The sequence below is a fragment of the Lissotriton helveticus genome, chromosome 2_1, assembly GCF_964261635.1.
Source record: "Lissotriton helveticus chromosome 2_1, aLisHel1.1, whole genome shotgun sequence".
NCBI classification, from domain to species: domain Eukaryota; kingdom Metazoa; phylum Chordata; class Amphibia; order Caudata; family Salamandridae; genus Lissotriton; species Lissotriton helveticus.
In genome coordinates, this window is record NC_136059.1 from 304,204,083 (window position 1) to 304,218,015 (window position 13,933).

The 13,933-nt window shown below is 42.2% G+C and overlaps 1 protein-coding gene and 1 long non-coding RNA gene across 25 annotated transcripts in view; one reads left to right on the forward strand and one right to left on the reverse strand.

Moving 5' to 3' along the window:
- The window catches only part of NEDD4L (NEDD4 like E3 ubiquitin protein ligase), a 1,578,130-nt gene that overhangs the window by 1,449,463 nt on the left and 114,734 nt on the right, over positions 1 to 13,933 (forward strand). For all 24 annotated transcript variants that reach the window (XM_078674880.1, XM_078674887.1, XM_078674878.1 and 21 more), the window contains 2 exons: positions 10,408 to 10,481; positions 12,356 to 12,416. In XM_078674880.1, coding sequence (XP_078531006.1) covers positions 10,408 to 10,481; positions 12,356 to 12,416 — 135 coding nt within the window. The remainder of the gene's footprint in view (positions 1 to 10,407; positions 10,482 to 12,355; positions 12,417 to 13,933) is intronic.
- LOC144817929 (uncharacterized) overlaps positions 1 to 13,933 on the reverse strand; it is a 427,018-nt gene that overhangs the window by 65,368 nt on the left and 347,717 nt on the right. The gene's annotated exons all lie outside the window — the stretch shown is intronic.

The window sequence follows — 13,933 nt, forward strand, 5'->3', positions numbered from 1 at the left end:
AGCCCACTGGAGGCCTCTGGGGTTCCTATGCCCTGGGTACATGGTGTACCATATACTAGGGACTGATAAGAGTACCCGAGAATCCAACCTGGAGTGTACTAAAGTACATGCCTTGCAATTTAAGGGAGAAAGCAGATAGACTGGGGTCCTGGATAGCAGGATCCCAGTCAGACTAAGCCAAAAACAGTGTGACAAAAGCAAAAAGTGGGGGTAACCATAAGAAGCAGATACTACTTTCCTACAATCAGTAGTGCTTATTTTAGGGATGAATCCATATTGCCATCTTGAGACTAATCTTTCAATTACTACCAACAGTCGGTAAGCTAAAATTTTAGAATAACTTTTGGAGTCTCCATCAATTAAGGTTTTTGGGCGATAAGAGCCCATTTCCTGGAGTGGTTTGTCCATTTTAGGGAAAATAATGATTTTTGCCAATGACCGAGAAGAAGGAGGGGGCGAGCCATTACAAATGTGTTCAAACAGGGTTTTAAACATCTCATTTATTGATAAATATTTTATCAAATTCAACCAGAATAAGGTCAGAGCACACAGCCTTGCCATCGGGTAAACTAGTTATTGCGGCGGCAATCTCCTCCCAAGAAGGGGAGACTTCTAAGAATTTGCGATCCTCCGGACTCAGACTTGATATCAAAATTGGATCTAGGAAGTTATTGATAGCTCTTTGTCTAGTAGCTACTGTACTAGCGCCTTTCTCAGTGTACAGGACTTGGTAAAACTAGCGGAAAACTGTTTGGATTTTGCCCGGCTCAGTGATTAACCCGACAGCCAGGGTCTCTGAGTGTATCCCGTTACTCGTAGTGTGCTGTCTAGTTCTCAAAGCTAACTGGTGGCCGAATTGCTTGCTAAATTCATACACCTTTTCCTTAGCAGCGGCCCACTTGGAAGAGGCTTTCACTGCTAAGATTTCACTGATTGATGCTCTAGCTGCCACAACCTCCAAATGTGCCGGCTCAATTTCCTTCTTTTGCTGAACTGCCCCAGTAAGTTTTTCTTCTGTGCTTGCTAATTTGTTTTGGAGCTTTTGGATCAGGTGTTTTTCCCTTTTATTCATCCTTCGTGAGAACTGGAGCGTTCCCCCCCCAATATACACGCCTTTAGGGTTTCCCAAACCACCCCTACTTGAACGGAGCCATTATGTCTTTCCAGAATCCAGCTTTTCATATAATCACAGTATTCCTTGTAGAATAATGAACCCCTCTCAAAGCTCCAGGCAGAGCATTCTCTGCTGAGGAGTATTCCCTTAACCCCTAAAATTAAAGGATTGTGATGTGACCTAAATCGGTGGATAAGCTTAATATTAACAGCCTGGATCAATGAGGCAGACACCAAAAAGTATTCTAGGCGGTTATGTGATTGATAAGGGGCGGAATAATACGTATACTCTGAGTGGTGCGGTCTCAGATGAGACCATACATCAATTAGTCCATGAACATGAAATAGATTCCTCAGAGCCTGTAAAACTTTGGGTTTTCGACCTGTATAAAGTCGTTAGAGTCGCAGGGTAGATTAATATTTAAATCCCCGCATATTATAATGGGGAGAGGCCAATGAGCCAGCTCCCTGGTAAGCTAATTAATTACCCCAATGTCGTCTGCATTGCCACCGTAAATCAAGCATAGGGTAAAATAGGTCTTAGATGAGGGCGTACACTCTGTAGACCCATGGGAGTCTACGTTAGTTTGAATAATCTGGAAAAGGCTACTGCGTCGGACAAAAATAGTTACACCTCTAACACCAACAATCTGTGAGGTCCCTCCTACCAGAGTATAACCCAGCGTGTTTAAAAGACCAACCTGTGTCCCTTCAATAAGTGTTTCTCGAAGGCAGACAAGATCTTCCCCCATCTGTCGTAAACCCTTGGAAACCTTCTGTCTCTTTCGTAAATCATCTAGCCCACAGACATTAAGAGTGATCATTCTAAAATTCGCTATGTTCGACATATTAGTTTAAATCAAAATACCAGAAGGCGAAAAGAAGGAAAACAAACCCACAGAAGAAAAAAAAACACAAACATTCACGATGGACCAATCCCAAGGCACTATATAACAACAACAAAGCATAATTTTTGCACATTTATAAATATGTTTCAAGGTGTGGGACCCTTGAGCTGCTCCCCTGGGCCTCCCAGTCCCCATGAACCTCCCTACACCCTCCCTAAAACACAGAGCAATCAGGAATCGCCTGAATGATGACACCAAAATAGGACCCTGCCACCTGACCCCCCCACTGTGTTAGCCATTAAACACAGTTAAAACAAAAGGTCAAACACTGACAGATTCAAATTAGTTTGTGTGACTCCAGCTTTTGTCACCATCCCCGCACTCCCCTCCCCCTAAGAAATAATACGAAACCAAATAACTTTTTTCATAGAACAAAAGACCTCCCCTACTAAGAGAGATAACCATGCACAGATTTTGACTTGATTTCATCAAGATATTTCTGAGCCTTGATTTCAGATGTAAAGCTGCGAGAAGAGCCATTTAAATTGATTTCGAGCTTAGCCTCATTCATTAACAAAAACTTGGGCTCCCAGCTGTTGGAAAAGTGCAAACAGCTGGCGGAGACGCCATCTGCGTTCGACTGTAGCATGCTAAAATCTGGTTTAGCTAAGGACAACACCCCTTCAAACATTTTTTTTGAGTTAGGGCGAGCATGTTCATATATCAGTTGTCTTAGCAAAACGTTGCCAAAGAACACCAAAATGACTATAGGTTTCTCTCCTTCGGTAGGTTGCTGTTTCTTAATAGTAAAAGGGAACCGGTGAGCCCTTTATATCTCTGAGTACCAGTTCCAATTGAGTTGGTCGGGGAATGCACCTTGCAGCAGCTTCACGATAAACCGTCGGCGGTCGTCCCCTTCAACTCCTTTGGGGATCCCCAGAAGTCTGGGTTTGTTCCGGCAGTGCCTGTTCTCCTGGTCCTCCAACTTCCACATGACATTACTCATGCAAGCGCCTTGGAAGATACTCTGCACTAACTTTGACTTCCAGGCTCTCAGTGCGATTTTCAATCATCGTAACGCCTTCAGCAATATCTGAGCACGTCTTGTCAGTTTCCTTATCACCCCCTGTAGTTTTTGATCTGCACCCTTTGCCTGTCTGTTGTCCGCCTTAGCTTCTTCTTGGAATTGTTTGATTGACAACAGGATGGCAGACAAAGAGGCTGGTTCTTCTATCTCTCTGCTTACCCTGGTTCTGTCCGACCCAGAAGTCCTAAGAGGTTTCGCTTCTTTGAGGAAGGCAAGTTGCGAGCCAGAATAATCCCACGTCAGTTGGCTATGACTTTCATGCCGTTTCCCCTTTTGCATGTTTGATGTGTTTCTCCGGTGCTGCGAGGTGCCTACCTCGTTTGTGGTGCGGTTACAGTACATCATCGCTTAAAGAAGAGTTACAGCCAACCGAGGAATCCGAACCATCAGTGATGGAGAAGAAGTGTTCCCCTGCCAGCTCTGGGGAGGAAATTGGCCGTAAATACTGCGCTCTGGCTACTATACCCTTTTCAATACCCGCTGCAGTAGGAATGCTTTCCCCTGGTCCCGGTTCCACCGGGGGCTTCCCAGCTTGGCCCACAAGGGGGGCTGCTACTCTTTTAATTAAAGCTTTCATGCTGATTGTTCCCTTGGAGTGACCCGAAACCAGAGGAGTAACGATTATGTTGGGCCGGGCCACCTGATTGTCTAGTTAAGAGCTTAGGGGTAATTCCTGGCCAGCCTCAGGGTTGAAGTGGGAGGGGCGCAAGTCGGGTGGCTGCCCCAAATCCAAAAGCTCAGTAGCTGGTTCAGAGACCACCACATTATCCGGATCATCAGTTCTCCTCCCCTTAGGGTTCAGAGCACAGGAGGGGGGAAACAAGTTTGCGATAGAAGGTTGCGAGCCCACCCCTTCTCTGGGTGCGGATCACCCAGTCACTCATTGGGCTGCTTTCTTACTACCTCCTCCAGTATCCCTCTGGTGCTGCTTTCGGAATCCGGTGCCGGTGCAGCCGACCAGTAGCTCCGGTGCTCGTGGGGAGAACTTGCGTCTTAGTTCCCCTTGAACCTCGAGCTGCCGTGTTGCTCCTCTGTGTTGTCCTTTTTGAAACAGCCTACCTTGGCTCAACAGGGGCCAAGGGATGAAGGAAAGAAATTAAGGTGGCAGTCAAAACACAAACTAGCGAGAATGGCCTGCCGCCCTGCGATTAGGAGCCGTATACACGGGAAGACCGCCTGCGGCTGCACATCACAAAGACCAGCAGCTTTCTGATCAAAGGCCAGACTTTGGGGCACATAGTGGATGGCCAAGCAACTGAGTAGCACGGTGCGAGCGGCGCAGCGATCTATTCGGGTTCCATCTTGCTCCGCCAATAGGACTGTACTTTTCAAGTTGGTAGCATCCAGGTAGGGCTTTTTCAGTAGTGGGATAACATTGCATGTTTCCATGAGGGAGAGGCCTGTGCAGAGGAAATTGAAAGCTTGAGTAGATCGACAAACGTTGGGAAGATAATGGATACACCTTTATGAGATGGAGCGGGATCAAGTGGCGAGCCTGATTTTACTGTGTTGCCAAGACACTGAAAGCCCTCGAGCTGAATAGGACTGAAAGCTTACAGACCAGGTCCAGTGGAGCCCAAAGGCTCAGAGGTCTCAGAAGATTTTATATTCCAAGTCTATGCGGGATCAGAGATCATAATAGTCATGAATAAAGATACAAACACATTAGATCAAGGATAATAATGGTAATGAATAATGCTAAAATATCTGCCATCAAAAACACTGAAATGCTGATTCTGCTCTCTTTTGAAGTTTTTCATTAATCCTAGAATGGCATTTACAACCGCTGTCTAATGGCCGTAACAAATTAAGAAGGCAAGTCTGTTAAATGTACAATACTAATCAACATGCTGAGGCTCTGATTACAAGTGTGACTTGTTTGCACAGAGATCGGAATCATGAGTTTCAAGGTTGCATCCATGCAATTTTCCCTAGGTGAGTTTTTACAGTTCAAACTTAACGAAATTTACTGGAGGAAAATGCTTGGAAAATATTGATACATACAGAGCACAAAGCACCAAAATCTGCATGTTCTGTCCCATTTTAAATTCCATTCCTCATGGTATTGGATTTTAAAAGGCACGATATTTATCAGTGGGTCACTCGTAATGAAGGCCTCTCTGAGTTTCGTAGAGGCACGAGTAGTTTGTGCAAAAAAAGAATTGGACACTGCAGGAGTGTGTGGGAGCTCTAAATCGTGGTACAGGAATTTTTCAAAAAAGTTACATGGGGTGACTAAAGTTATGGCATCGGGATTATTCGAACTGCTATTTACTCGGGTCTCTGCGATTGTGCAAGTGTAACTCAATCTATATGTTATTCATAGTGCGAGTAATAAAAAATGAAAAGTTACTGCATAATGTTACGCCCTACCATGAAGAAGTATGTGCCCCATGGTTCACGTAAAAAAATATTTTTTATTTGGATGATTTTTAGTTAAATACAGAGACGTTTCCTGGGAATGTAAAAGTAGTGCTCAATTAAAGATGATTGGTTTTGCGGATTAGATATAGAATAGCTCCTATATAGAGCACCCTACCACCACCAGCCTCACTCTGAATGTTAATTTTTTTATCATGGGATTAGCACAGTGCCATCCACGGCAAGCTGTAAAATGATAAAAGCCGATTTAGAGTGTTGGTGGTGTTGTAGGCTGCTCTATACAGGAGCTGCTCTCCACCTTAACTTGGAAACTACCCAGAGATCTCTGCTTTTTAGCATAATTTATGTGACACTCTAAGCCTAAAAGGTATTATTCTGACTTAAAATGGGTGCTCCCTTGTGTCTGTACAAAGCTAAACCTCTCCGAAGGGCTATAATGATAGCAAGCACGTGCCTGGGTTTGCTTTTATTAATTTCAGGTTGGCTTGGATGGTATTTTACCAATCCAAAGCTGTAATACTGGAGTGGTAAAAGGCTTTTGACATAAGATCAGGAAGAGCAGACCATGCCGGCGCTCTGACTAACCCTGCAGAGGCTGCTACAAAGACGAAGATGGGCTGTAAATACAGGCAAAGTTGGTATACTATAAGGCCAACAACCCACATGCCAAAACAAGAGGAGAGTGTCGCGAGTATGCACCTCCAGATGGAATGCAAGCATAACTAGCTTCCAACCTAGAACTGACACAGGCTTCTGAGTCGCTTGGTCCTAGTCTATGATATATGAAAATAGAGCGGAGTGCTCCTTCAGGATATGCTACTCATACCGGACATCTTAGCTGCCTTGCCTGCTGATTATTACATCATTTCTGTGTTTCGACCACAGGGAAAATCGGGGGCGGGGTGGCTATCATCTCCAATAAGAAAAATCAACTCAGACAACTCCCCTCCTTAGATATATCTAATGTGGAGAATATTGTTGCTAAATTGGATACTGTTAACGGGACACTTGTGGTGGTTTTACTATACCGCCCGCCCCAAACTATGGCCATGTTTCCTGCTATGCTTGCGGAACAACTGGCCATGTTAGCCACCAATAATTCTAAACTACTCCTGATTGGGGATTTAAACCTCTGGTTTGATAACATACTATTAGACCCCCCAAGCAGCCGAGATGAGGAACCTTTTGAGTGACCTGAACCTAATACAATATATAGATACTCAAATCCATCAAAAGGGCCACAGTCTCGATCAACTTTGGTCATTGAATTTACCTATTGATTTTATCGATATTAAACCTTGTAGCTGGTCTGATCATTTTATTATTAGTTTCTCATTTTGTGTTGTGAAAGCTCTTCAATTTAAGCTGAAGACTACCAGTTTGACTCGGAAATGGTCTTCGATGGATATGTCAGCTTTTTTAAGTTTGTTAAAGTCTACTCTGCCAGAGCAGAGCTCAGATGTGGAGACAGCCGATTATAGGCTTCAAGAATGGCTAAATTCGGCCATTAACGTCTGTGTCCCCCTCACTCGTTTTGAGAACTCACGCGGCGTGGACGCACATAAGTGGTTCACGCCGGAGTTGAGGAAATTAAAACTTGAAGTGAGGCAGCAAGAGAGAACATGGCGTATCAACTACTGTCCTCAAGCAAGGACTGCATACTGTTTAATACGCAAAGCCTACCAAAAGACGTTGCACATTCACAAAACTGCTTATTTCTCTTCGAAGATACTTAATGCGACCAATAAGTCGAAAGAAATTTTCAGGATTGTGACTGAGCTGTGCAATGATGAGAGAACTTCTCCCCCTGTCGTCCCCTCACAATTGCTCTGCAACTCGCTGAATGACTATTTTTATGATAAAATAGTGTTGATTAAGGATACCCTATCTAAGCTTCCAGTTTGTGTCCCGATAGATGATACCTTTTTAAATCCCCTTACCTTGCATTCCTTCCCTTTGATCACTGACCAAATCCTTCAAGATTTGCTTACTAGAGTTAAATCAGGATCTCCTCAGGATGTCTGCCCTCCCCAAGTAATGAGAGAAATTGGCCGGGCATTCCCTAATAGCCTGATCCCTCTGCTTAATAATTCCCTCATTTCAGGGAATGTTCCGAATAGTTTTAAACAGGCCTTATTGATCCCTTTAAAAAAGAAACCTGGCATCGATTCTTTAGACCTCTCAAATTATAGACCAATATCGTTACTGCCTTATTTATCCAAAATATTGGAGGCTCATGTAACCAATTGCCTATCTAGCTTTGTGGAAACCTCAGGCTATTTACAACCTAACCAGGCAGGTTTCCGGCCTGGTCATTCTACTGAGGCTGTGATAATGGCCGTCCAGAATACTTTAAGGTCTAACGCTGACAGGGACTTGCACCAGGCCTTGGTACTATTGGACCTGTCTGCCGCGTTCGACACGGTTGACTATACCATCTTGGTCAACCGTGTCGAACAGGCTGGTCTTCGAGATTCGGCCTTGGCCTGGCTCAAGTCCTTTATTTCAGAACGTACCCAGTCGGTCCGACTGGGTTCTTTCACAGCCCCTAAAAATATTTCTTTTTGCGGGGTCCCTCAAGGATCTTCCCTGTCTCCCTTACTATTTAATTTGTATATGCGGCCTCTTTTGTTTTCCCTACGAGAGTTTAAGGTTGATGTATATAATTATGCAGATGACCTGCAGTTGGTTTTTGTGCTGAACTCACATAATGCGGCCGAGGACTTTCGAGCAACTATGTCTTTTATCCAGAGGAGGATGTCTCTAAACCACCTTAAGTTAAATCCGGGAAAAACGGAGCTCATTCTACCTGGGAAGAGTGAGATTAGCTGGAGCCCTTGTTTCTGGCCGTCGGACATGGGCCCGCCCCCAAAAAAATCCCGTACAGTAAAAAGCTTAGGAGTGACTCTTAATGAGGATCTTACTTTGGAAAGTCAAGTCGGAACAGTGGTCTCCTCGGGGTTTTTTCAACTGAGGAAGATTAAGAAAATAGCACATCTCCTTACAGGTTTGGCCTTAATTCAGACAGTCAGTGCTCTGGTCCTGTCTCACATCGATTTCTCAAATGGCCTCTATTTGGGGGCGCCTATTGGCCAACTTAAAAGACTGCAATACTTGCAAAATCAAGCTGCGAGACTTATTTGTAAAGTCCCGAAGCGGGAATCGATCAGACATGGACTAGAGACTTTGCACTGGCATTTAAGGTGGGCTGTATTGTGTTCAAGGCTCTGGAGGGTAAGGGCCCCATGTTCCTTAGACAACTGCTGCGCAAATATAAACCCTCACGCAGCTTGAGATCAACCCACAAAGACCTACTTGAGGTCCCTCGTTTCAAAAAGAAACGACAGGGAGGTAGCAGTTTTCAATTTTTAGCTGCCTCATTGTGGAATTCCCTCCCTCTTACTCTGCGTCACAGTAGGGACCTCTTTGCCTTTAGGAAGGCATTTCAAACTTTTCTTTTTTCTCAGGCTTATTGTAAATAGTGATCATGTGTCTTTTATGTACTGTTATGTTTGATTCTCTCACCAGCGCCAAGAAGCCCTCGGGCGTATGCGCGCTTAACAAATAATAAATAACATAACATAACATCCGTGTATGAGCAAGACCAGAGAAAGGCAAATCCCTTTTACGAGGTTAATAAGAAATCTGACTACACTGGACTTCTGGCACAAACCCCTGAGAGATAGAAAGACCCTACACTCAAAGGGGAGAACCCGCTGAGGGGGAACCAAGTTAAAAAAAGGAGGGAGGGAAGTTGAAAGAAGGAATGATACTTGAGAAGTGCAAGCTAAATTCCTTTGCGTAACAATGTAAGGAACTGGACTCTAAAGCCTCTCTTGCATTGGAAGCTTCCTTGCTGGTGTGCACTCAGTCACTCGGCTAGAATATATGCTGTGACAGACCATTGACGGGTAAAGTGTAGTGGATGCCTTTCCGCCGTCTACCTGCTCCACCCTGCATGTTTGCGGTGTTATCACCATGGTCTGGTGCACCGGGGGATACTTTCAAATGCAGCTACACACTGAGTCTAGCTTATCATTTTGTTCCTGCAAGATATCCTATGGAAGAGGACCACTAAGTAGACATTGTCTCTCGGAGACTGATGGAGGGCCTTTGGGGCAATTAACTGCATGCATAGCCTAGCCTCTCCCGCCCTGTAGTCCATTTACAGTCTCACTAAAATGGTATTTGTTGAATTTAATTTAGCTGGATAGATAGAGGGATTATATTGTGTTGATTGTGACACTACCCCGTACATGTGGTTCCACAGTATTCTCAGTCTAGGAGCTCTGCAAGCGAGGTAGGAATAGATTGCTACAAAACTGCTGAGGTAGAATGGGTAACCAGTTTGTTTGTGCCGATAAACTTTGATAGTAATAGTCTTTTGAACTTTAACGGAATAATGTCAGTGATGTAAATAATACATCTAAAATCCACCACTAAAGACAACGAAAGTTAGGCTCCAGCCTTAGACGGATCCCGTTATTATTTATGTACCGAATTAAGTTAGGGATTATGAGGTACCAAATTCTAACAGTCGGGCCCCTTGTCGCGTTTTCCTTTAAGAGTGAAGTTGTTGTAGGGAATCCAGTGAGATCTCCCCTGTACTAGCAATCCCTGCAGCAGAATAGCGTCCTCCACTGTCTTTAAGAATCATGAGTGGTAAGTGCTGCATTCATGTTGTGGCGTCTCAGCTACTTTTTTCAAGGTCATCTGTTTTGATGATTTAGATGTGTTTTATTCCTTCACACATCCCATGAACATGGGTGGTAAAACGGGGTAGTGTTGTGTACCAACTGAGATGAAATGGTAAGTATGCATATTTTCTGTATGGTTTTAACTACATCTGCAACTATGTCTGAGAAAAATAAAGACGTATTTGACTAAGTCTGTGTTCTGTTATATTCTGAATGTTCGTGGCTTTCAACGAACATCTTTCATCACTTACTATATCTCTCTTAATCTTTCCTAATATAGACCTACCAAGTTGATTTGAAGCCAAATGGGTCCGACTTAGTGGTCACAAACGAAAACAAGAGGGAATATATTGAGTGAGTATATTTTTGGACACTATTCCTTTTCCTCCATTTCATAATTAAAAGTTTGTGTACTTAAGTGTAATTGCAATTGGGTCTACTGAAAGTATAAATGTAATTGGTATATTAGGTTAATCGGTTAAACCACTCCTTGTAAATGTACTCTATAAAGTTAGTCAATTAGATTACAGGAGCAGAGCACATATAATTTGGTTTCCTGACCAGCAATACAATGTTAAACCTAAATTGGTTGGTATTGGCAGCAAAAGTATAATTTCATGTTATTGAATCTTAGTGATAAATGTATCGTTATAATTCATGACTTTTGAAGCGCAACCTCCGTCAGGCCATAACCTACCTTAAACCTCTATTGTGAGTCACTGCCTTTAACTCCACTATAGACACTCATCACACATAGTTCTCATAGGACCAGCTTAACTATGTTTTGTCATAGAGAGCACTGTGTTGATTAGGACCAGTCCATATCTTAATATTGTGCAGTTGAGTATTGTAAAGCAAGCTATCACTCGCGAAGCACTGAGCAGTGTGTGTCTCTAGCTCTGCCTATAGTAGGTTGCTTAATTGAAAAGCTATGTGTTTCTTTTAGGTATTTTTGTTTATATAAAATGCCTGTTTGTTAGATAATTATGGAGACGTTTCAAAATTACCTGTGTGTAGTATGTAAAGGCAACATAAAACAGATGCTGCGTGGTGATAAATCAAGACAATCAATCGCACATTTTAAAGTGCATTGGAAGTCATATAGAAATAAATTACTCATACAGTAAAGCTGGCATCAAGTTATGTGGCTTACATACTCGTGTCTTGTACTATTTTATAGCAGCTAGGTTAGGCATACTTAAATATTCAGTGCCAACAAGTTCCACATGTTTGCCATGGTAACCTAAAAGGTTCAACTTCTAAATCTGGCCTGTTGCCTTTCATGGATGAGGGACAATAAGTCACATTTGAATACAAAAGCCTTTTATGAATGTTGGACGTTATCAGGCAACCTTAGAACCTGGTGGAGAACTCTGAATGACTTTAACTTCAGGCTTAGAAGTCTTATGTTTAATTCTGCGTAGCCAAGCCTGTTGTGGACGCCCCCCTAAGTTCTAAACATAAGTGTTTGGACCAGATGCTATACAGATGATCCTGTGTTTGACTGACTACAGTTTGTAAGATACATTTTGGACATCTCTCCTCATCATTGTATGATGCAGTAGGAGATTTGCAAGAGTATACATTTCGAAGGGGCTTGGAGAGAAGGACTGTTGCTGACAAGCCATGATCCCTAATGTGTGCATTAAGGTACATCTTGAAAGCCCTACTGTGTTTACTTCAACTTTTCAACAGGCAAGAAAGTTAATTTTGGTTATGGGTAATTGTTTTCCTCTCAAAGTACAAAAACTCATTGTTTCGTAGCATTGCTTTTACATGCAAAGTATTACAGGACATTTAGATTTATTCTACATTCCACAAAATTATGAACGTCACAAAGTGTCTCTTCACACTCGTACCATATTAGTAATTGCAGTGTTGAGAAATAAGTCAGACTAATAGCACATTGTAGTGTGTCAATTACTTAGTCAGCTCAGATTCTAGAGAATGCGCTGTGTTGATAATCATTATTCTACAGCAGAAATGATCTTTGAGAAGGACTTTGATCTCTATCACAAGAAAATAAAACACCATAATCAGGTGACTTGTGAATCTATTTGTAGATTTTCTGTTACTTTTATGTTCCCTTAAGCATGCAGCCACATTGTATTTCAGTTAATATACATTAATACATTTTTTGACACACCTAGCCATCTTAACCTGGACAACTCGCAACCAATCTGTCGGATACTGATTGTTTTCTAATGCACCTTTTTCTATTTCCAAAGCTTAGTCATCCAGTGGAGATTTGTCAACCGGGTTCAGAAACAGATGAATGCTTTCCTTGAGGTAGGACCTGAAAAGCATGATGTCCTCTCATATCGCGAATCCTTTAGCATAGTTTGAGCAACGCTTTCCTTTGAGTTGACCCAGCATTTTGATTAGCCGTTCTTTCTGTTTTTTTAAAGATTTTTTTTGTATCAGTGTACTCTTATAGCTACTATTTCTAACCACCTTTGCTTGTGTGTGGGAAAAGGTACTGCAGGTACTGCTATTTAACACTCTTATCAAAAGTCTTTAATAATACTGAAAGGATAATAACTTTCTTAAGCTAATTTCATAATTGCATTTGCTGTCAGCACAACATTGGTCTCCTCTCTCAATTAAACCTGAACTCTTAAATATTAGTCATCATGGATCTGTATTAGCCTTATAATTGTAAAATACGTTTTAAAATATGTAGGTTTGCATGTACTGTACTGATTGGCTGTTACACTATGCACACTGCATTTTAGATTGTAGTCTATCTTGCAAAGACATATTGGGAACATGCTGAAAGCTTTTATATGAATGTATTCCGCCATTGCTTACCATTGGGGTTGTGTTTTGTAACTCACATTTGCTTACTTTCTATTAGCTGACTTTATTTGTTTCTGGCTGTCCAGCGTGCTTTTGTCCCTCCTGTGGAGCATCACCTGTTTACCACCTATCAGACTGCCTCCTTGTATTCTTCCATGAGTGCTGGCTTTCTGAGAACCTTTTTCTTTTCATGAAGCACTCCACAAGAGTACATGTGTTTTCAGTTGTCTTTACTCTAGGGTAGTTTAGGAAACAATCCAATCCAAAAATTCTTTATTTCGGCCATTGAGATCATAAAAGATTCATTTAAAAACATTAGGAAACAGTAAATGTGCTGTATTTCTTTGCAAAGGTTTCCAGTCTTTCTGCTTGACTGATTCTACTTATCTCTGCCACTACCAGTTCATCAATCTCTAATGCCTGCGAGCAACAATTTTGGGTCTATTGGATTTTTATTTTGGTCAGTTTTATTTACTAACTAGCTTACCCGTCGCGCGTTGCTGCTATCTCCGAAGAAAGGAAATTCAAGCAAACCCGTCATGATAACATTCAATTTACATTGTGTCATTTTTATTGAAACGTATTCATTTTAATATGGAAAACATTTCAAAGTGTCGTTTTAATTCCATTTATTTATTCGAGTGCTTGTGGATACACGATTTTTTGTTTTTCCGTCTGGTGCGTACATCAGTATTCAAAAGATTATGAGGGCCCTGGGGGGTCGATATTTAAAAATTGTTTATGCCAGAAACCTTCGCGGGAGTGTACTCAACAACTTCCCAAAGTTTCCTGGCGATCGGATGATTCATGTTTTAATTCTATTTATTTATTCGAGTGCTTGTGGATACACGATTTGTTGTTTTTCCGTCTTGTGCGTACATACATATTCGAAAGATCATGAGGGCCCTGGGGGGCCGAAATTTAAAAAACATTTATGCCAGAAACCTTCGCTGGAGTGTACTCAACAACTTCCCAAAGTTTCATGGCGATTGGATGAATGGTGTAGT